Here is a 22,827-nt window from a genome sequence, read left to right on the forward strand (position 1 = left end):
GACCGGTCCTTGGAGAGGGACATCATGCTTGGGAGGGTGGAGAGACAGCGCAGGAGAGGAAGGCCCTCTATGAGGTGGATTGATTCAGTGACTGGGATAACTGGGATGGGAGTGTCAGAGACAGTGCGATTGGCACAGGACAGAGTGGAGTTTAGGGCCATTGTACATAGGGTCGCTATGAGTCGCAGGCGACTCGAGGGCACATAACAACAACAAACAACACCTCTTTGACAGAATTCAGCGGGGAAAGAGGAGGGGAAAAGAGAAGAAGAGATCAAGCTGGTATGCTGAGGAGCAGGGCGGGACGAGAGCTCTCAAACACGGAATTCACAGCAATACCATCCCCCAAGTGCCCCGCCCTTGTCTCCCACAGTGTCTGAGGCCCCCTCGGAAAACCCGGGCCCTGCCCCCTCTCCCTCACGTTTGTAGAAGTCACAGAACTCCAAAAGAAAGAGCAGCTTGCTTTTAAAAGACTGAATAAATGGGCTCCCTGGATGCATTTAAGCCTTTGTTTCAAAATAATTTCCTTGTGTGTGCAAATGTGTGTCTCCTGCTTAAAAAAACAAAAAAGCTTTCTTTCCAGACATGGATGATGAGATGGCTTTTAAATAGACTTAATGCAATGAATGTCACAGGATCGCAGAACAGCTTGGGGAAAGCCTCTGGGATATGATTTCAATGGAAAAGCCACATGGGGCAACCTGCGTAGTAAGAGACATCTTGGAAGGTTCCAAGAAGCTGGTCACCAAATTAGGGAGAAAATACACCTCTCCTTTTAGGAGAACAAGCAGGAAAGAAACAAAGAAGGGATTAAGATGCTAAGTAGGCAGAGGGGAGTGAAAGCCTGGGGGATTGCTGGGAGGGGATCTGCTGCCTTTGGGACAAAATGATACACGCCCCACCCAAAGGCTTCAGACAATTGGATTCTGTTGCTGTAGACTCTGGTTTGTCACCACCAAGGAAGCTCATTTCCCTAGTAGACACAGGGAGTTTCTTGAGATCAGGGCCAAATCCTGCCCAGTCTCCAGCCTTTCCTGGGCTCCTGTCCTGTGCACAAGCTTGGGAATCTGACTTGGGTCAGGATTCTGTCTGGAATGATCTATGGGATTTGGGGCAAATTGCTTTGCTTTATGTGAGTTCAGGTTCCCAGGTAGAAAGCCTGTGAGACAGTGGACAGTGGAAGAGTACGCGAAATCCACTGCAGCTTGTTGTCAGGTGCCATCACGTTGACTGTGACTCACAGCAACTCTGTGAACACCAGACGTGACCGCTGTCATGATCTGCACCATCCTCATCGTTTCTGACGTGCGTGAGTCCGTTGTTGCGCTCACGGTGTCTGTCTGTGCACTTGTTGAGGACTTCCTCTCTTCCTCTGACCCTCCACCTTTCCCAGCATGACGTCTCTACGATGTTCTATTTTCCCAAACACTGCTTCCTCCTGACAATGTGCCCAGAGCATGCGAGGTGAAGTTTCTTCAGCCCTGCAGATGAGTGCTAACCCTTCTACCCCTCTCTCCACCCTTAAAGCCCTGGAATCAAACAAACACAAAAAATTCCTTGAGTGGTCTTTCATCCTGGGGTACGCGAGAAGCTCTGGTGTTGCAGTGGGCTTCATATCGGGCTGATAATGGAAAGGTCAGTGGTTCTAATCTCCTCAGTGTTCTAAGATTTACAGTTTTGGAAAATGGATGGAGGCTCACGTGAGTCAGAATTCATCTAGAAGTTCGAGTTGGTTTTGCTTTTGGGTTTTGGTGAGTGGTTGGAGGGAATACGGATGGGGTGGTTTACCAACCTCCCTTATGAAAATGCACAAGACAGGGTACCAGATTTGCCCTTGTTTAGAATACTCCTGTGATTTTACAGAAAGAAAGGAGCTGGAGTGGGAGGTGCACGGGCCCTTTCAAAGTCAAAGACAGAGCTTCTTCCCTGGGCTGCAACCACATGGCCACGCTTATGGGGAATAACTGGAAACAGAGGTGTGATCTGCTGATCTTCCCTTGGTGAGGAAGGCAGCAGGGAGTGGGGCATCTGGAAGGGGGTTGAGCATATTGGTTTGCAGTGTACAGGTGAGTGACAAGGATGGATGCAGTGGTCCCGGGCAGTCACAGGCTGCCTCCTTAGTGGATTTCGAGAGAACAAGTAACACAATATTTTACTTAACTGTATTTTTCACAGATAATGCACCCAGATAAACACATCACTGGCATAACTTGCCATTAGAGAACTAACTCAGAGAGGGTTTCATTGTTTGCAAAAAACCTATACGAAGAATGAGTTACTGGTGTGAGATATGGCCACTAGCCGCCTCTTCCTGTGTGCAGAGGACACTGTAGGGAGCTCTGACGATGCGATCTTCTGGGAGTTGTCCCACTGACTCACAGCTGACCCCTCTCTGGCTGCTCAAATCCACCGGTAGCTCCGAGGGAGTAAGATGGACAGTCTTCTCCTGTGCAATTTATAGCCTCCAAAATCCCACTGGAAGGTGTGGGTCCGTTCTGACGGGACGACAGTGAGAGGCTGTTGGTAACGTAGCCAAGACTTATGAGGAAGCAGAGTTAGGACAACATTATGAAGGAAATAAAAATAGAAACATTGCTCATATCTGGCTACGGCAGAGTGGGTTCCATGGAAAGGTCTAGAAGATTTTCAGTCAGAACATGAGTCTGTGGGTTTTCTAGAGCTCCAATGGGACAGTGCTGTGTGGTGGGCGTGGTAGGCCATCCATGGTTGTGGGGTAGCCCTGCAGCTCATCTGTGGGTCTCCACACTGCTTGCAGGGGGCACTGGGAGCTCTTCCATGGCTGGACATGACTACATGATATGGACAGTGCCACACCAAACAGCTGCCAGTTGAAGACCACTCTAGATGGCATGTGTCCATGTCCAATTGGAGTGACTATTTCAAGCCAAGATGGCTGGACTAGGCTTTTACTGTGTTGGTTTGCTCACTGTTCATGACGCTTCATTGCTTGAGGAAATGCTCTTCTGACGACTGGGCCTTGGCAGCATTTTCATAGTGTCGGTTTCTCTCCTAACACCTTTCCAAGAAACCGATGCACAGGAAGACCTTGCTGTATTGTGCCTTGCTTTATTACTCATCTCAGATACTGTGTTTCCTAGAAATTGAAGGTTTGTGGCAACTCTGCTTTGACCAAGTCTATTGACACCATCTACTCAACAGCATGTATTTATGTCATACCTCTGCGTCCCGTTTTTGTAATTCCCAGTGTGACAAACCTTTTTTAAATTCTATTGTACTCTGATTAGACACCATCCCTTAAAAAAAAAAAGCAAATCTAGACCCCTTGCCATCGATTGATTCCAACTCGTGATGGCCCTCTGCTGAGTTTCCAAGACTTTGCATTTTAGTGGGAGTAGGTTGCCAAATCTTTCTTCTACAGAGTGACTGGAGGGCTTGAACTGCTGACCTAATGGTTAGTGTCCCAATGCAAATGGATATGCTGCTTGGGCTCTTTTAAACAGAGTACAGTACCATGGATGATAGGGTCGCTATGAGTCACAAACAACTCGACGGCACATAACAACAACAACAACAACAGTACCATGGAAGCATGACTTTGAAGAAGAGTACTGACTATCCCAGGGACTTCCAAAAGAACAGAAACACACCCTTCGACATTGTTGGTGGGATTGTAAAATGGTGTAAAGTACAACCACTCTGGAAGGCAGTTTGGCACTTCTTCAAAAAGCTGGACACAGAAACTCCATACGACCTCACTGTTCCTTGCTTGGAGTATACCCCGAGAGAGTGAGAACTGAAGCTTGAATGGAGACTTGTATACCAATGTTCGTAGCAGCAGCATTCACCATCGCAAGAACAGGGAAACAGCCCAGATGTTCCACCACCATGGAATGGATTGAGAAATTATGGTACATTCACACAATGGAATACTACACAGCATGCAGGACCAATGATTTTGCAAATTACTGCTTAACTTGGGAGGGACTGGAGAGCATTATGCTGAGTGAAATAAGTCAGTCCCATAAGGACAAATATTATATAAAACCATTATTGTAGAATGAGTATGAGGATCCAATGGGGGGGTGGAAGCAGAGGGGTGAGGATGGGCAGGGGGTGGGTTGGTTAATCATAGGGTTGCACAATTTGATGGGTGGGAGGGTGAAGGAAATGGGAAAGATCCAGTGTGAAAAACATTATATTCAGACTTTGTAAATAAACCAGTACCATTTCTTTCTTTCTTTTTTTTTTTTTTTAAATGTGCGGCCAGAATGCTCCTTGGAAACAGGGATAGCGAAAGTTCCTCTTACATAGTTTGGGCATGTTGGCAAGAGAGACTATTCTTGCTTGAAAAGGTGGAGGGAGGGTCAGCAAAAAGGCGGAAGACCATCAACGAGATGGATTGGTAGGTGACTGCCGCTTTGGCCTCGAGTGTGTCAGAGAGGATGAGGATGGCACAGGGAAAGCAGGGTTCAGATCTGTTGTTCACAGGGTCACTATGAGTCGTCCTCCACTCAATGGCACCTAGTAACCCAACAACAACCAGACATCCCATGACCTTCAAGTTGATTCTGACTCATGGTGACCTCCATCCAATTTCTGAGACTGTAAATGTATTAGAAGCAGGCTGCCTCATCCTTCCGTTCAGACAGGTTCAAACAGGTGCCTTTCGGTCAGCAATTGACCATGTAATGCAGTACACTACCAGGGCGGACAATGACTAAGGATGACAAAAGAAGGATTGATGCCTTCGAGTTGTGATGCTGGAGAAGAGTGTTGAACATGTCATGGACTTCCAGGAGAAGTCTGTCTCAAAGAAAGTGAAACTGAGTTTCTTTTTGGAGACAAAGATTTTGAAGCTACGTCTCACATACTTTGGGCACATGGCCAGAAGGGAGCAGTCCTTGGAGAAGGACATCAAGCTTGGAAGGGTGGAGGGAGAGACAGCACAGGAGAGGGAGACCACAGATAAGATGGATTGACACGGTAACTTGAGCAATGGGATTAGGTGTGTGGAAGTCAATGAGATTGGCTCAGGATAGGGCAGAGTTCGGAGCTATTGTATATAGAGTTGCTATGAGTTATACATACTGACCACCACCATCACCAAGGTGCACCTCGCTTTGTTAAGGTGATCTGGATCCCAATCTGCAGTACCTGAGATATGCTCAAGTAGACATACCTCTGACATGATGTCTTCAGGAGCTCTGGACACACGAGATGCTTTCGTTTCATCACAGGGAGACGTGTTTGAATCTAAAGCCACAAGTGGCTCTTGGAATCCATCCCTCTTTGTGAGCTTTATCTTTCTCTTCCCACCCCCTCCCTGACTATTTTTGCCAGGACAGACTCTCTGTCCTCTCTTTGTTCATCTCCTTTCCATCACAGGGCCACAGATTTCAACTCTGCGCCCTCCTTGTGTGCTTGACCTCAGGCGTGTTGTTTAGAGGTGTTGTGGAGTTGACTCCAACTCACAGACCCACTGATAGCAGAAGAAAACATGGCCAGCCCTGTACAATCCTCATGACTGTTGCTGTGTTTGAGTCCAGTGTTGCAGCCACTGTACCACTCCATCTTGTTGAGGGTGTTCTTTTATTTTCCCCCTCCCATGCACCCTCTGCTTTACCAAGAATGATGTGATTGCCCAGAGACCCGTTTACCTTTTGATGAGTCCAAAACTAAGCAAGACAGTGTCTGGGTGCAGGAATTGGCCCTCCAGTAGGCGTGGAAATCTTGTTAATGATATACCTCTGGGCTTTCTCCAAAAGCCCTGGTGGTGCTCGGAGATAGATCGAACATGCAATCAAGATGCATTGATAATAATGGGTAACTGGAATGCAAAAGTTGGGAACAGAGAAGAAGGATCAGTAGTTGGAAAACATGGGCTTGGTGACAGAAATGAAGCTGGAGATAGAATGATTGCATTTTGTACAATCAATGACTTATTCATTGCAAATACATTTTATAAGAAACATAAACACAGGTTATACACATGGATTTCACCTGATGGTATGCATAGGAATCAGATCAATTACACCTGCGGAAAAAACCCTGCTGGAGAAGCTCAATATTAGCTGTGAAAACTAGGCCAGGAGCTGATTGTGGAACGGACCACCAACTACTCATATGCGAGTTCAAGCTGAAACTGAGGAAAATGAAACCAAATCCACAGGAGCCAAAATATGACTTTGATTTCATCCCACCTGAATTTCAGAATCATCTCAGGAACAGGTTTGAGGCCTTGAACACTAATGAGCGAAGACCAGATGAGTTGTGGGAGGATGTCAAATGTATCATCCAGGAAGAGTGCAAACGGTCATTGCAAGGACAGAAGAGGAAGAAAAGACCAAAATGGATGTCAGAAGAGACTCTGAAGATTGTGCTGGAGCGTAGAGAAGCCAAAGCACAAGGAAGAATTCAAGATACTAAAGAGCTGAACAGAAGATTCCAAAAGGCAGCACGGAATGACAAAGCAAAATATTACAATGAAATGTGCGAGGAGCTAGAGTCGGAAAATCAAAAGGGCCAAATTCATTCAGATTTCTTAAGCTCAAGGAGCTAAAGAACAAATTCAAACCTAGAGTTGCTATAATCAAGGAGGCTTTAGGCAGAATATTAAATGATCCAGGAAGCATTAAAAGAAGATGGAAGGAATATACGGAACCTGGTGGTGCAGTGAATAAAAAACTCGGCTGACAACTGAAAGGTTGGCATCAAACCCACCAGCTGCCTTAGGGGACAAAGACATGGACAATGACGGTACCTAACAACAGCAACACAACCTTTTTAGGATGGAGTAGAACTTCCCAAAATGGTTTACCAGGTTGCCAGCATTTATGGTACCAAAGTGCCTCCTCTTTCTCCTGTGAATTCAGACTTCAAGTCCAATGCTTAACTCATCATGTCACTAGGACCCAGAGCAAATGTAACACCATCCCTAAATTAAAATTCTCAGATGTTGAATTAAAACTTCTTTTCATCAAAAGATATCTATAAGTTAGCTGTTTGGTTAAAGAAAGGAAACATTTTCAGGATGTGGAGAAACCACATTGAATTGTATTCTTTCCACTTGTTTAACAATTCTCAACCAGGGCAGCAAGTGACTCCCTCAGAGGGTGGGGTGCTTCCTGAACTTCCCTGGAAGCCTGGGGTCTTTTGGGAGAGAGGGTGCCATCAGTCCACCTTACATTCATCTGTCAATTTTCCTTGATTCACCCATTCACTTGTTCATTATTCTCTCCATCCTTATCTTTACTCCTTCCTTCTCTCTTTCTTTTCTCCCTTGATTTTTAAATCTTTTGTGTATCTTTACATGTATATATGTATGCAAGTACAATGACCCCTTTTTATCTTCAAGCATATGTTCTAAGACCCCCAGTGAATGTGTGTGTGTGTGTGTGTGTGTGTGTGTGTGTATAAAATCCTATATAAACTATGTTTAGTTCTATACACAAACCTAAGTAGAGTATGGTTTATAAATTAGATACAGTTAGAGGTTAACAACAATAACTAATGGACAAGTAGCTTATCCATTGTGAAAACATTGGACAAAAGGATGATTCATGTCCCAGGTAATAAAAAACTGGCAGAGAGTTCTGGTGGCCTAGTAGCAAGAAGCTGCACTGCAATTCCAGGGGTTATTGTTGTTGTTGTTATGTGCCGTCGAGTCATTTGCAACTCATAGCGACCCTATGTACAACAGCCCTAAACCCCGCTCTATCCTGTCCCAATCGCACTGCCTCTGACACACCCATCCTGATTACCCCAGTCACTGAATCAGTCCATCTCATAGAGGGTCTTCCCCTCCTGCGCCGTCCCTCCACCCTCCCAAGCATGATATCCCTCTCCAAGGACCTGTCCCTCCTTGCGTGGTTTGAATCCAACAGATTCTCTGCTGGAGAAGGAGAGGCAGTCTCCTCCTATAACAGTCAGATCCTATTTGATGGTACATGTTGTTGTTATGTACCGTCGAGTCGTTTGCGACTCATAGCGACCCTATGTACAACAGCCCTAAACAGTGCTCTATCCTGTGCCAATCTCATTGCCCCTGACACACCCATCCCGAGTACCCCAGTCACTGAATCAATCCACCTCATAGAGGATCTTCCCCTCCTGCGCTGTCCCCCTACTCTACCCAGCATGATGTCCCTCTCTAAAGACCTGTCTCTCCTTACAACATGTCCAAAGTATGTCAGACGAAGCCCCAGAATCCTTGCCTCCAAGGAGCAGCCTGGTTTAATCCTCTCTATGATGAATCTGTTTGTTTTCTTGGCAGTCCATGGTACATTCAATACTCTTCTCCAGCACCACAGCTCACACAAAAATAATTAACCCCGCCCCCCCAAAAAAAATCCCGTTTGGCATGAAATTTCATCATATTTAATATTTTCAGACCACGGTTGACCAGGAGTAACTGAAACTTTGGAAATGGAAACCATGAATAAAGGGAGATTACTATACGCACATAACTTTCAGATATCTATCTATCTATCTATCTATCTATCTATCTATCTATCTATCTATCTCTAGCTATCATCTAGTTTTTTATCTGTGTCTTTGGTTCTAGGAATATAAGTCAGATAACTACTTAGGAGATCAACAAATGTCAGAGAAACAGCATTTCTTTTTTTCAGGAAGTTGTTTAGCTCAGATGAAATTGACCTTTCTCCTCTGCCCTATTTTCTCTCCTAGGTACATACTTGGTGCTTAGACAATTCAAAATGAGGAAACATCAGCATTTGCCCTTCGTGGCTCTCTTTTGGCTCTTTCTCTCAGGCTTTTCCATTACTCATGCCCAACAAGAAGCAGGTAAGGTCTAAAAACCTCTTGGTTCTATGAAAAGAAATTGTGTTGGCTGACTCTAGATCTTAGTCATTATGAGCTTGAGGTAGAGCTTAGCTATGCTTTTAAAAGCCAAATAAGGTTTTTTAATCCTGTAAGAGATGTTTTATTTTTACAAAGTTTGAGTTTGATATTATAAGTTGGTTTGTAAGTAGCTTGTTTTGACATTGGGCATGAGCAGAAATCTCTTGAATGCTTAACCACATGAAGAACTTTTACATATTTCTGGCTTTTCCATACTGCTAGGTCTCTCTCTGAAAACACAAATTAGGAGAATACAAGCACGAAAAAGAAAAAGAATATTTTCTCTGACAAACAAAGATCATCTCTAGAACACTGTACCTACACCCCATCTTTATTTTAGTTGTATCTTTAAAGATTTTTTCCAAAATGATTAAAAAATAGATTTCAATGATTACTATGAATAATTTGTTTGTAGATATTTAGAAAAGGAAAGATGACTCTTCTATGTAAAATGGTAGATTATAAGTTAGGTGGAGTTAGGTTGAGTCTTATGCTTTGACAAGAGAGCTAGGATCTCTGACAGAGGAAGCTAGTTCCATCTAAGTGGCAGAGGCACATTAGCTCAAGCATCACATAGACTCTAGAAGCCTCTATGTTACAGCAAGCATGGGTCACAACAAGAAGGGCACCCTATAAGACACTGATCACCAGAAAACTTTATACTCTTTGTTTCTAGTGTTGAGGGAGAGCTAGGTCTATCCATCTTTAAAAGAGATAAATGATCTACATTTCTTAAGGATATTTTTTGGCCCTAAAAAGGCATAATCATAGAGTATTTCTCATAATGTTCAAAGTTGGAGAAACAGAGACTTTGGGCTTTTCTACATATACACAGGTTTACCTCACTAAAATGAGACTTTTAAAAATAATACTTATTTTTCTAGAAAATGACTCAAAATATTGTGAATGAAACAGAAATAATTTTCACTTTTCTTCTGCCAAAGCCTCGTTTTATGCTTTAAAATGAGAAGTGAATTAGGAAAATGATGTTTGGTTGTCTGTGGTAAGACTTTCTTGTCTAATCAGATGATCTTGGGCTCAAACTGTCACAAGTAATTATACTTGAGTTAAAAACAAAAAATAAAAAGTTGATGTTTTCCATCTGGAGCATGTTCATGAGTTGTGGTCATTGCATATGGAATTCATGTCAATGTCCAGATACCATCAACTGTTCAGTCCATGTGTCCAGGTCCTCTACATCCCGGGTAAGTGGTCTGCTTGTTTGTATTACAAGTGAGATTTAAGATGTTAAGCAACAGCATAGTATAAGCTGAATTAGTTTAGGAAGGTTCTGCTCTGGTAGGAAGTGATTGTTTGAACAGTAGGAAAAGAAAAATCTAAATCAATGTCTTCTTTTAAAGATGTCAAAAATGGTGCCGCTGCTGATGTAATATTTCTAGTGGATTCCTCTTGGAGCATTGGAAAGGAACATTTTCCACTTGTTCAAGAGTTTCTATATGATGTTGTGCAATCTTTAGCTGTGGGAGACAATGATTTCCATTTTGCTCTGGTCCAGTTCAACGGAAACCCATATACGGAGTTCCTGTTAAATACCTATCATACTAAACAAGAAGTTCTTGCTCATATTTCCAACATGTCTTATATTGGGGGAAGCAATCAGACTGGAAAAGGATTAGAATACGTAATGCAAAACCACCTAACTAAGGCTGCTGGAAGCCGAGCCAGTGATGGAGTCCCTCAGGTTATCGTAGTATTAACTGATGGACGCTTGGAGGACGGCCTTGCCATGCCCTCAGCGGAACTTAAGTCTGCTGATGTGAACGTGTTTGCAATTGGAGTTGAAAATGCAGATGAAGGAACATTAAAGGAAATAGCAAGTGAACCGCTCAATACACATGTTTTCAACCTAGAGAATTATACCTATCTGCATGACATAGTAGGAAACTTAGTGGCTTGTGTCCATTCATCAATGGCTTCAGAAAGGGCTGGGGACACAGAGACCCTTAAAGACATCACAGGTAATGGCAACATTGCCACAGCTGCTACTGCCCTGCTGTTCTTTAGACATAAGCTTGGCAACTGCTGATATTAAAAGCAGCACTATGGCTAATAGAAGGTGATGGGAGGGGGTTAAAGATGAGATGAATATTCACAAGTATAAAAACAAAGGTTTGGATACTCTTCTACAGTCTCTTTCTAAAATACAGCATTTGGCCACACTTGAAGGAAGTTTTATTTATTTACATTTTTGAGACAACAAATATTTTAACTCTAAAAATTCCATGCATTCTCATATTCTGATCCAGTAAAAGGATCATAACTTCTACCTTACTTAGAAAATAGACCCTCAGCATGTCTGGACAAGCATCCAGTAATAATTACCTTTGTTCTGTTTTTGGAATGAAAGTACCTTTTCTGTATAGAAAACTTGATATCAGAAAGTCATAAGGTAAGAGAGAAAAGGAGCTCATTCACTTTTGTCCACTTAAATTACATTGAGATCTGTGGAGTAAATTTCAGAGAATTGGTTGATAAAATGATAAAGAGAAAAAAACCTCAGATCTATCTTGACACTATCTTGAAGAAATTGAACCCTAGAGAATGTAAGTGATACACACCTGGACAGAGAGCTAGAGGTGAAGCCCCTATGTTTTGGATTCTCTCGCATCTTTTTTTGTGCCATACTCACGGCTGTGCCCATAGAGACTCTTCATGTGCCACTGACACTCATAAGTTCTACCCTAGAAGGACCAAGTATAAGCATTACATTGACATGTTATTCCATGATGACATAGTACAAACCAGCAGATAAGGGTTTTTTAGCCACCAATCCTATTAGTTCTCCAGTGAGAAATGAACTTGACAAGTATATTTAAAATGGACCATATAAGAATAGCTTTGAGCAGTCTCCACGAATAGACTTACTTGTAAGTAATGGGCAGAGCAGAGTAAGGACCCTCTTCCTATAGGAAATGAGCCCATGTGGCTTTCTGATAGATGATTTCAGGAGATTCTGGGTAGAATAGACCTGGAATTAGGATGGAATCAAGAACATCGAAGGAATAATGATCTTCAGAAAGGAGAAGTGACACTTCCTCTGAGAAAGAGAGAAAGGGAAAGAAAGGGCTATATTTCTGATAATGTGAAGGTGAATAAAATAGATCTGAGTGAGTTCAGGTTGAATTGGCATCATCTATGTCCATAAAGGATGATGGCAGAGAGAGTAGCAGTTGTATAGAGAAACTTGGAAGAATTAAAGTTATTTTTAAACTTTTTCTACAAGGATGGAATAAGGCTTCAGATAATGTTCATGATGCAATTGTTGGTTTGAATATGAGCTGTTAGGTCTCTCTATGTTGGTGGTTATATGATTTTCTACAGATATCTGTAAACTCCAGGTCAGAAGAAGTGAGCAAGTTCAGTGTTATGAAAAAAAAAGGAATGATAGTGAGTGAGTCAAGAAGAATAATTTCTTTGAAAGGAAACCTACAGTAACAGCAAGAAAATTCCTGAAATAGCCCATCATCAGATGCTGGCTGGTAAGAAGCTAGGTTTGGACAATTCTCAAGAATCAGAGCCTTAGAGAGTAAGATGAGAGTGAAAAACCCCAGAAGCAGCTGAATGTGAAAAGGAAGATGTTACGTCTGTAGAGAAGGAACCATCGGAAGGCAGTTTGGGTCACCGCCAAATTTCTAAGTGATGCTGATAGTGTAGCTCTCATATAATTATGATGCAATGGACAGAGTATTAAAGAACCAAGGGATTGACACTCAGAGAGGTTGTCCACAGATGTTAAAATTTCTAGAGTTGATGGTAGTATCCATATGGACTGTGGCTGCAGGTTGTGTAGCTGAAATTTTGGGAATCTTGTAGAAATTGTTCTGTGTATATAATTGCAAAAATTAGAAATAGACAAGTATTTGAATGTGGAAAAAAATTGGATAGAAAAAAATTGATAGAAAAGAAAGGAAAAAGGATTTTGCCCCCCCCCCTCAAGTTTATTTCTAAGTCTGTGAAAGTGTTTACAGTCTAGCGTATTTTAGGAGGCAGAAGGCAATTGTTGGAAAGTCAAACCCTGATTTATTAAAGATGGTGGATGGAGCTGGGAAGAGAAAGAATTGAAGCTTTGAGGTACAAACCATGCAGTCTATAGGGTCAAGTGAGATGTCTTAGTCTGCAGGGTGTTGTGCTCTTTGATAAAAGGCTGCACATCTCTGGCAGTTCACATCCACCAGCTGCTTCTTGGGAGAAAGGGAGTCTTTGCTCAAGATTTACAGCCTCAGAAACTTGGACTGTTAGGAGCTGGAACAGACTCAGCATCAGTGAGTGAGTATAGAAGGGTAGACAGCAGAAGGCCAGAGAAAGGAGAGTGGTTCAGTCCTCAGCCAGAAAGGTGGTAGTTTGAAGCCACCAGCCACTCTGCAGAAGAAAGATTAGGAAGTCTGCTTCCGTAAAGATTGCAGCAGCTTTGGAATCTCTATGGGGATAGTTCCTCCATAGGCGTATAGGACGCCTATCAGCAGGAACTGGCTTGACAGCAATGGGTTTAGTTTTGTCTTTTATTAGAAAAAGAGTACTAAGCAGTAACTTTTTATAAGAAAGCTTTAGAAAACAGAGCATAGGAGGTGGAGCAACTAGATGTTGGCTGAATGGAGCCATAAGTCTTGAACTGGAAGGACATGGCTGAAAGAAGGGTTTCAGAATCGAGCTGTTGCTAGGTATTTCAGACGGTTGCTTATAAAATGGTTTTCTAAGGGTTCCATGTGATTTTATCTTTGTCGGGGATTCGCTATTAATGTCTCTGCTTACTGGGTTCTCAGTGAAAGGAGAAATATTCAGACTATTTTCTGTAGTAGCAAAAAGAAAAGGCTTTTTGATGGGCATTAGTGGAAGAGGAACAGCTCCTGATTCCAAGGGTCATGTCCCATTTCTGGCATGATTACATCATATCTGCCTGCCAGATTTCATCACTAGGAAATGCGTATCCTGAAGAACATTCAATCTCAGTACTCTGTGTTATCAAGCAATAGTAAAAGCTATCTACGATGACCTACTCTTTATTTTCAACAGTATTGTTAGAAGCACTGACTCACTGATTTATCACATCTATGAAGAAAAGGATAAAATAAATCCCTGTTGAGAAAGATTGAAAAAGATCAGTAGATAAATAGGGCATCTTTTCTTGATTGATGTAACAGGTTCAGGAAAATGACTGGATGAGTTTTTCATTATGTTTAACAATTTTATAAATGAGCAAACAATTAGATTCTCATATTGAATGTACTAAAAGCCAATCAACATGTTTCAGATGATAAAAACCTTTGTTTTTATGCTAAGAAAGCATCTCTGTCTTCTAGTGTCCAATTCACTAGCAGCACCAAGGTGGACTATTAATCCATTTATGTTGTCTTTTCTAATTAACTTCACTTTGCAATTTTTCTAGTATTACATCTCACTGCATGCTCCATTAAAAACAATAATAGCAATAATAATAGATCAAAGCTTACAGTTTTCGGAAAGATATCTAGGGGGCATTACAATGATTGTTAGTGAATTAGGGTCTTTTCTTCCCATTGATTTCTTGTTGGCTAGGTGACTTGCCTCTACAGTGTATGTGATAATAAGATGCACATTTATGTACAATGTTAATGATCACCATTGGTCTAAATTAACCCTACTTATCAATCCCTAAAGGTGATCAGTTATATTCTTTTAAAGCCCTCTGACGTCTTTTTAAAGAACTCAAGATACAAGCCTTTATACTAAAATGGGAAGTTTAGGTGATAGAGCAATAGCAAGAATATCACATGAGCTTTCTTTGTCCTGAAAAACTATGAAGCTTTGAAAAAGTCTCCAAATGTATGTGCTTTAATGTGTTGCATGGGAAATAAGAATGTTCGCTAAGGCAGGCACCATGCCTGTACAAATGTGCTAGAAAAACTGTGTTTCCAATGGTGTTGAAGGAACTCATAATTTTTCCATGGACATTTGCAAATCTTCCCACCAAATCGCAGACATGTATGAGACACAGGCCAAAACAACAAAAAAGCCCAACAAAACAGCAAAACATAAAATAAAAAACACAAACCAAAAAAACCCCACAAACCAACACAACTAAACTAGAAAACTTCCAGTGAAAAAATTTTAGATAAATCTCTTTTACTCTTAGTACTGTATTGGTCTTTGGTATGCCTTGCTGCCCCTGAGAAACCTTGGTCCTTTGTCTACTTGAGGCTTTAGCTCACCTAGGTAACAAGCATGCTCTTGTGTGTTCCATCATTGTGTGTGTAAGATGATGTTTTATTTTCAGTGATGACAAATTATCCAACATTTTTTTATGATTTGCTTTAGTAGGTGTTCAGTCTTGAAGAAGAGAAACACTCTAGGATGTTTTCCTGGGGTTCTTGAATCTTATTTAGATGACTATACAATACAACCAAAATAAAATATAGATTAGCAAGAGATCTCTTAATGTTATAGTTAAACCATCTTTTAAATCTTTATATATGCTAGTCAGTAGAAAATCCTCCATGTTCCTAATGGTCATTGGATTGGGTTTGGGAAATGTTGAAGGTTTTAGGTGGTGCCATCTGCAGAGCACTTATGATGAGGTGATCCCTTTATATGACATCTTTTGTAATTCATACTTTCCAAAGATCATACAGCAATCTTGTACTTTGGCAAAAGACTGCCTAATTATCTTCTATTTCTTAGCAGAGGCTTAGTCTTATTTAACACTTTTGTGTCACAGTAGATAAAAGCACAGATTTTTAACTATTATAAAAATAATCATCCTTCACATTTGATCTTATGGAAAGGGTTGTGAGATCCTCTACACTGAGTAAATAGCTTCCTATGCAGAGGATCCATCTACAGATATGTCAGGAAGTTTTGTGCTTGTCAGTAGAGGAAGAGAATGGCTCTGATTATAGACATTTCTGTTTCAACGTATACAAGGAGAGTACTTGGATCAGAATATAGTTTCACTACAGAAACTTCCTCGGTCTTATAATTGCTCTCTTGTCTCCACAGTGAAAGGGAAAGCAAAGTTATTGGCACAAGGACACAATAATTGTACATATGAGTTATCCACTATCAGTACAAAATTTGGATTATAGATGTTGTTGTTGTTGTTATGTGCTGTCGACTCAACAAAATCTCATCCTTTTCCAAACACACACTTATGTTATTGAACTTATTTGCTATAATTGCCTTGTGCGTCTTCTCATTTAAATAAATATTATTTAAAGGCTTTATTTAGACCTTTGAAGTATTTTGTCCTGGTTTTAACACTTACTGGTTCTCACTCCTTGCTAGGTGTTTCCATGGAATTCCATTCTCACTGGAGTTGTGGGAGTTTCATATTCACCATTGTGGGGAGAAACAGGGTCTCAGTGAGCCACTTTTACCTCATTACTGGAGCCCCAGAGCTAATTTTGATCAAGAACTTATTCCATGCCATTGGTCCCAGAAGGCAATCAGTTTAGGGTGTCATAAAAATAAGGTTGGATAATTGTGTCATGACTGGTTCCATATCACCTTGTTTAACACTGTTCTGCATTATATGATTGAATACAGAGGCAACAACAAAAGTAAATCAACAAGAGATCTAGTCCAATCCTAGACCTGTATCTAGGATTTCATTATACTTCAGCATTTTACGAGACCAAAAAACACCAAACCAGAATCTCATCAAGACATTTAAAAAATACAAACAGTAGGTATAGTTTTAGTTCTTTCTTGAGGTTCAAAGTTGTAGATGCTCTGCCATTTTGAATTTTAAAGAACAAGGAGGAAATGCTGATTGCTGACTTGATTAACACACTGGGCTAATGAATGAGTCACCAGACTGTGAATTCTGTTTTGCTGTTGTAAAATTTTACTTAAAAATTTTTTTTTAAAAATCACATGATCATTTAAGAAGTCTAGAGCAATGTCCAAAATTTAGCAGTCATCTGTGGACTTTCCCTTCGAGGAAAAGAGAATGCAGAAGTCCCAGCACTAGGATTCTCCTTATAAGTTGGTAGAACTCCCCAGAACAGGTTCCGAGGTTGTTCCCTAAGAAAAGTGAATGCAGTGCTGACTGTGAAATTTGACCATGAAAACAGCCCGAGTGAAGTAAGGATGCTAGTGCTCCCTTTTTGCACCATCCTGCCTGAGATGTTGCCTCTTATCCATTCAGAATGCAGACCTGAAAAAATGTCATGTTCCTCAATCACCATGTGTTTCCTTTGTCTATATTTCGTGTTTCTTGTTGGTTTCCAAAGAAACACGTCAGAACACCGAACAGATGCATGTTGTCACTTGTTCTAACGCTTTCACATTTTTTTGCATTTCTTTCTCTTAAAGCACAAGATTCTGCTGACATTATTTTCCTTATTGATGGATCAAACAACACCGGAAGTGTGCATTTCGCAGTCATTCGAGACTTCCTTGTGAATTTCCTTGACAGACTCTTGACTGAGATTCAGCAGATACAAGTAGGGGTGGTCCAGTATAGTGATGAGCCCAGAACCATGTTTTCCTTGAACACGTTTTCCGCCAAGGCTCAGGTTCTGGAGGCCGTGAAGGCCCTCAGCTTCACCGGTGGGGAGTTGGCCAACGTTGGCCTTGCCCTGGATTTTGTGGTGGAGAATCACTTCACACGGGCAGGGGGGAGCCGAGTGGAGGAAGGGGTTCCTCAGGTGTTGGTCCTCATAAGTGCTGGACCATCTAGTGATGAGATCCGTGAAGGGGTGGTCGCCCTGAAGCAGGCTAGCGTGTTCTCGTTTGGCCTCGGTGTCCAGGCTGCTTCCCGGGCAGAGCTCCAGCACATAGCTACCAATGACAACTTGGTGTTTACTGTCCCGGAATTCCGTAGCTTTGGGGACCTCCAGGAACAGTTACTGCCGTACGTTGTTGGCGTGGCCCAAAGACGCATTGTCTTGCAACCCCCAACCATTATCACTGAAGGTATGTATGCTTTTCTCGCCAGAAGTGAGGGTGGGGGGTATTGTGCGTGTTGAATTTTGTAGAAGTCAGGCAGCACCAGAACGAGTCATCTCAGGAGAGCCTGTAAGTACCCACAGTGCAGTTCTTTATGAGCTCCAAGTGAAATGTGTGTGTTACTGTGTTTGAAAGACAACAGGTCGATGAGTGGACGGATGCCCAGCGTTGCTAGAGTGTGAGTAGTCAGGAAAGGTCAATTCAATGCAGCGCTCACTCTCTGACGGTGAACATGGCCAACCAGTCATCCTAGAGTGAATCTGAGGTGGTTTATTGGGAAGCACAGATGGTTAGTGCACAAAACTGCTGACTGAAAAGTTGGTGAGAAGTGTCTACCTTGAGGCATCCTGGGAAATTATTCCTCAAGTGGAACACTCTGTGGAAGTTGTCTCTGATGTACATGGAGTTGTAAACTCAGCTCTGATAACTGGTTCTCATCACAATTCTGAGAAACGTACACCAAGACAGTGGTATTGGCTCCTAAAGTCGGTGCTCAAGTGCCCTCAGACATAAAGAGTCTCTTCCCCATAGCAATGGCGAAGTGTGTGATGAGGACTGTGTCTCTCCAAGAGCCTCTGAGCGGGGCTGTCGAGAGGTGAATGTCTTCTGAAGGTAAGAACGAACAAAGCATTCATTTGGTGGAGGCTTTATGAACACTTCTTTTCTCTGTGCTCATCAGTTTAGGGCTAGCTTTTTTTGAACAACACAACTCACAGAAGTGCTTTAAAAGGACATAATCAACCAGGTCACATGACAAGCATTTTACAAACATGGGTCTTTTCAAAGCTCAAACCAGAATTCAACAGTGCTGTGGCAGTTGTAATCACATCGGATCCATTCACACCAGCTTCGAAGGACTGAAGATTTCTCAGATAGTCAGAGGATTTATTAGTGATGATATTTTATATTTTGTTGAGTAGGGTAAATGAAAATGGGTGTGAAATTCGTTTTGGAAATTTTCTTCATATTTCTAGACATCTTTCTAGTAAATAAATTGGGATACTTTTAACATAATGTAAAGCAGACATGGCATTCCACCTGTCTAATGGTAGAAAAGCCCATCAGTGTAGATTCTCTGCTTCCCAGAAACAGCAAAGGGACTGGGCTGTGAGGCAGGCTCTGACGTAGGGTTCAGGCACAGCTTCCACTCCAGGATGAGATCTTTTCTGAGACACCAGTCTCCTTACAGGATGCATCAATTTCGTAGCTCAGGTCAGGCCAATAGAATACTACTTGGGAAATTAGTGAGTAAGTGACCCCTCAGTCATTTCCAGAAATGCCCAACTCACTTCCCAGGGTAGCTTGCACACAGGGAGACCGTAACAAGATTAATTCTGAAATATAAAACATTGTCGGTCTTATTCTTCACTGCACAGTTGTTATTATTTGTTATGTGCTGTTGAGCACACAGTAGGGTTGGATGAATACTGAAGCTGCCTTAAGACCTTAGGTGTTATCTGAAACCAATGATTCCCATTTTCTTGTGTGAATCAATACAACCTCAAAGTTCTTAGTACTTTTTAAAGTAAATTCCACATGATTATTTACAAAGTAAATCTATTTTTACTCAGTCTAGAACCTGGGATTATGGATAAGCTTACCTCTGAAAAAGAGTTGTCAATAATTTTCAAATAAACCATTTTGGAAGACATGTCACTGTATGACATGAAGAGAGAAGCACTTGAAAGTCTTACTTGAAATTTTTTTCTCTCCACACATATGTGTGCAGTGGACTGATGCTTGACAGCACTCTGTTAACTAGAGTTGCAGTGCTGTAAGAGATTCAGGTTAATATCACTGCCTTTTCTTACAAAAGGATAGAATTAAAGCTGAGCTAGTTATGCTTCCTTCCCAATGATTTTGAAAGATGGCCTTTGTTGTAATGACAATTGCAGGGAGATAGTACAGGGCAGTGAGATTATATATATATATATTTTTTAAATTTTTTTTTTTAGGTTTTTTTAAAGTACACACATCACCGTGAACACCAGAACTGTCCCGTCCCATGTCCTGGTGAATAGAACAAAAAGCATGAGTGAAGTTAACTCACTTGAATACATTTTTCAATAGTATTTTTTTAAATTGGTAAGACCAACCCAGTGCAGTTTGCCTTTCTTCTCATTGAAATGCCCAGCCTTCCTTGGTAGCACTGACCATGTCCTTTAGATGAGCTGGTAGAGAGGTCAGTATTGGGGGAACGTCAAGTGGAAATAGCCAGGGAAGAAGAAGGAGAAGCTGGCCAACCACACAAGCCTTTGACGTGCCTGAGCTCTTTTCCAACATGTCACCATTACTGGTGAGACTATTGTGGTTTCTCTGGGCTTGTGTATGTGGGGAAACAAAGAAATCACAATTGTTTTGTTAACATTGAGGAAGTTCCATGTCCGTGGTCAAGAGACCGACTGCTGGTCCTAGATTTTATGCTGACCAGATATTTGACCCTAGACTTATTATGCAACATCTCTAGGCTCCAGGTTCTTGAACTTATGACAAAGGAGTTCACACAGAAATAGCTATTTTAGAAGAAGTTTCCGCTTCCTTGTTAGTCAATAAACGTTGAAGAGATGCCTTGTTATCTGTGTCTGTATGTCTATATCTGTATCAACAACTTTGCCCTGCCACAACAGAAATAGCTCAAGTGGGTGGCTTTAAGGAACAGAAATTCATTTTTTCACTGTTGAGGGGCCTTTGAATCGGAATCCAAAGCGTGATTTCTTATCTGTTTGAACTTCTAGTCTCTGTGGCATTCCGTTGTCTGCCATTGTGTGTCTTATTTGTCCATGTGTGCCTCTGCGGCCTTTGTGCTCTTTCTGTAACTCAGAAATGATTAGGGTTAGAACCCTCCTTGATATGATCTAACAGGATCACATCCAAAGGTAGGGAGAGTAGAATTTCAAAACATAGTTTAGGAGGACATCAACCACTCCATCACAATACCCCTCTCAATCTCTATTTCAATATCCACTGTACATATACATCTGTTCATATCTCTTTGCTTACCTTTTATCTCTATTTGGAGAGCCTTAGAGGGAGAAGGCAGAGGCATGTGGTACTTACCCTCTAACAGCAGGTTTGTGGAGTGAGCATTCCGCATCGTCAGATCTCCTTGGAATTTGAAGACCTGGAATTTATTGTTTAGATCACAGTGCCAAGGCAGTGGTCCTTGTGTGCACTTCAAGAGGAGAGTTTGAGCCAATAATACTGACATTGTTATATCTCCAGTGAATTGACGTGTTATAAAGTCTCACTGCCATATCATATGCCTGAAGGGAGAGCATGCCAAAGGATTCCTTGAGTCAGTACAAGGACGTAATAAATGAATTTAACACATTTATTGCACACCTTTCCCTTTGGAGAGGGCTTCCGTATAGTCTCTGAAGGTTGTGGGTGGGTGTTCTCACCTGATCCCCCCTTCGATCCCATGACTTAGGGGAGTTTTCTACTTGCTGGTGCAGCCCCTCTGCCAGAGGACAGTTCACAAGCCACTTGCAGGAAGAGAACTTGTTGATAACTTTCTGGTTTGCGACTTTTCTTTGTCAGAGTCTTAATGAGCTGCGGAAGACTTTGAGCACAGAGTGCTGCTTGGTAGTGTTTCTGTCGCACATACTGTTTCTGATACGCATGTCTTTTAATAACTTTACTAAGTTTGCCGTCTGAGGGATTTCATTTTTCCCTTGGAGTCTAGACCCACAGGAACTCTTGACATTTTTGCAGTTGGTAATGTGTATCATTTGAAATAAAAATCATGAAGCCAAGATTCTCTGAGGATACCCCACTTTCTCCTATAATTATTCCAAAGAAGGCTTCCTTCTGGTCATTAAAAGTCAAGATTTGCATTTATGGCAAGAAAACGGCTTATAACTTTTAAATGTCAGCACAATGGCTACAAGAGCAAAATTTGTGTGCAACTGTTTTGTAAAACAAGTACTAAGGAAGGGCCAGATGAGAGGGGACTGACCATTCTCTAGAGAATGGTACAACTGTAGTGAGCTTATATGCTATGACAGCTTGCTGTCTGGGGTCCTGGCGTGACTTCCCATTGGCCGGAACAAGTGGGCGTGTCCCTTCAGTGGAGCTGGCTTTGAGAGCATCGTTGTCTAGAAGGCCTTCCTTCTCACGGTGCCATCTAGTTCCCTGTAGCCATTGACATTAACGAAAGGGAGATAGTCTTCCCAGTAGAGCCAGGGTCATTGGTCATTGTTGAGTGAGATTGTTAAGACTGTCCTACTCACTGTGCCATATTGCTGTCTGCAGTCATTGAAGTCAACAAGAGGGACATAGTCTTCCTCGTAGATGGCTCCTCTACAATGGGACCGGCCAACTTCAATGCAGTCCGTGACTTCATTGCCAAGGTCGTTCAGAAACTGGAGATCGGACAGGACCTTATCCAGGTGGCAGTGGCGCAGTATGCAGACACTGTAAAGCCCGAGTTCTATTTCAATAGCCACTCCACCAGAAGGGAGGTCTCATCCGCTGTACGGAGAATGAGGCCCCTGAACGGCCCAGCCCGATACACGGGCTCCGCGCTCGACTATGTCCGCAGCAACCTGTTCACCAGTGCGGCTGGCCACCGGTCTGCCGAGGGGGTGCCCAAGCTCTTGGTGCTGATCACGGGCGGTAAGTCCCTAGATGAGGTTAGCCAGCCGGCCCGCGAGCTGAAGACCAGTAACATCATGGCCTTTGCTGTCGGGAACAAGGCTGCCGACCAGGCTGAGCTGGAAGAGATCGCATTCGACTCCTCCTTGGTGTTCGTCCCGGCCGAGTTCCAGGTTGCCCCTTTGCAAGGCATGCTGCCCACCTTCCTGGCACCTCTCAGGACCCTCACTGGAACCACTGAAGGTATGGGGGAGGGGACAGCAGGAGACATGCAGTAATGTGGTCTGGAGGCAGAAGTTTTGCTAAAAAAGTGTTTGTGTGTTTCCCTAATGAATGCCCAATATGGACAGCTGTCGGATGATGACACCAGCAGCAACCAAGATGTGCTTCAGGTCCCCTTTTACTGAAGGGACGCCCTGATGGCACCGTGGGGAGGCCTCT

The 22,827-nt window shown here is 42.3% G+C and overlaps 1 protein-coding gene across 3 annotated transcripts in view; it reads left to right on the plus strand.

Moving 5' to 3' along the window:
• The first annotated feature begins 8,699 nt into the window (after window positions 1–8,699).
• Window positions 8,700–22,827, plus strand: part of COL6A3 (collagen, type VI, alpha 3) — a 77,286-nt gene continuing 63,158 nt past the window's right edge. Inside the window, exons 1-4 of one of the 3 annotated variants that reach the window (XM_006893447.1) lie at window positions 8,700–8,787; window positions 10,206–10,823; window positions 17,155–17,757; window positions 22,045–22,629. In XM_006893447.1, the coding sequence (XP_006893509.1) occupies window positions 8,700–8,787; window positions 10,206–10,823; window positions 17,155–17,757; window positions 22,045–22,629 (1,894 nt within the window). The remainder of the gene's footprint in view (window positions 8,788–10,205; window positions 10,824–17,154; window positions 17,758–22,044; window positions 22,630–22,827) is intronic. The other 2 variants (XM_006893448.1, XM_006893449.1) reach the window with 2 other exon arrangements.

Source organism: Elephantulus edwardii, unplaced genomic scaffold (assembly GCF_000299155.1).
Source record: "Elephantulus edwardii isolate Elephantulus edwardi_28Jun2011 unplaced genomic scaffold, EleEdw1.0 scaffold00127, whole genome shotgun sequence".
In the NCBI taxonomy this organism is placed as follows: domain Eukaryota; kingdom Metazoa; phylum Chordata; class Mammalia; order Macroscelidea; family Macroscelididae; genus Elephantulus; species Elephantulus edwardii.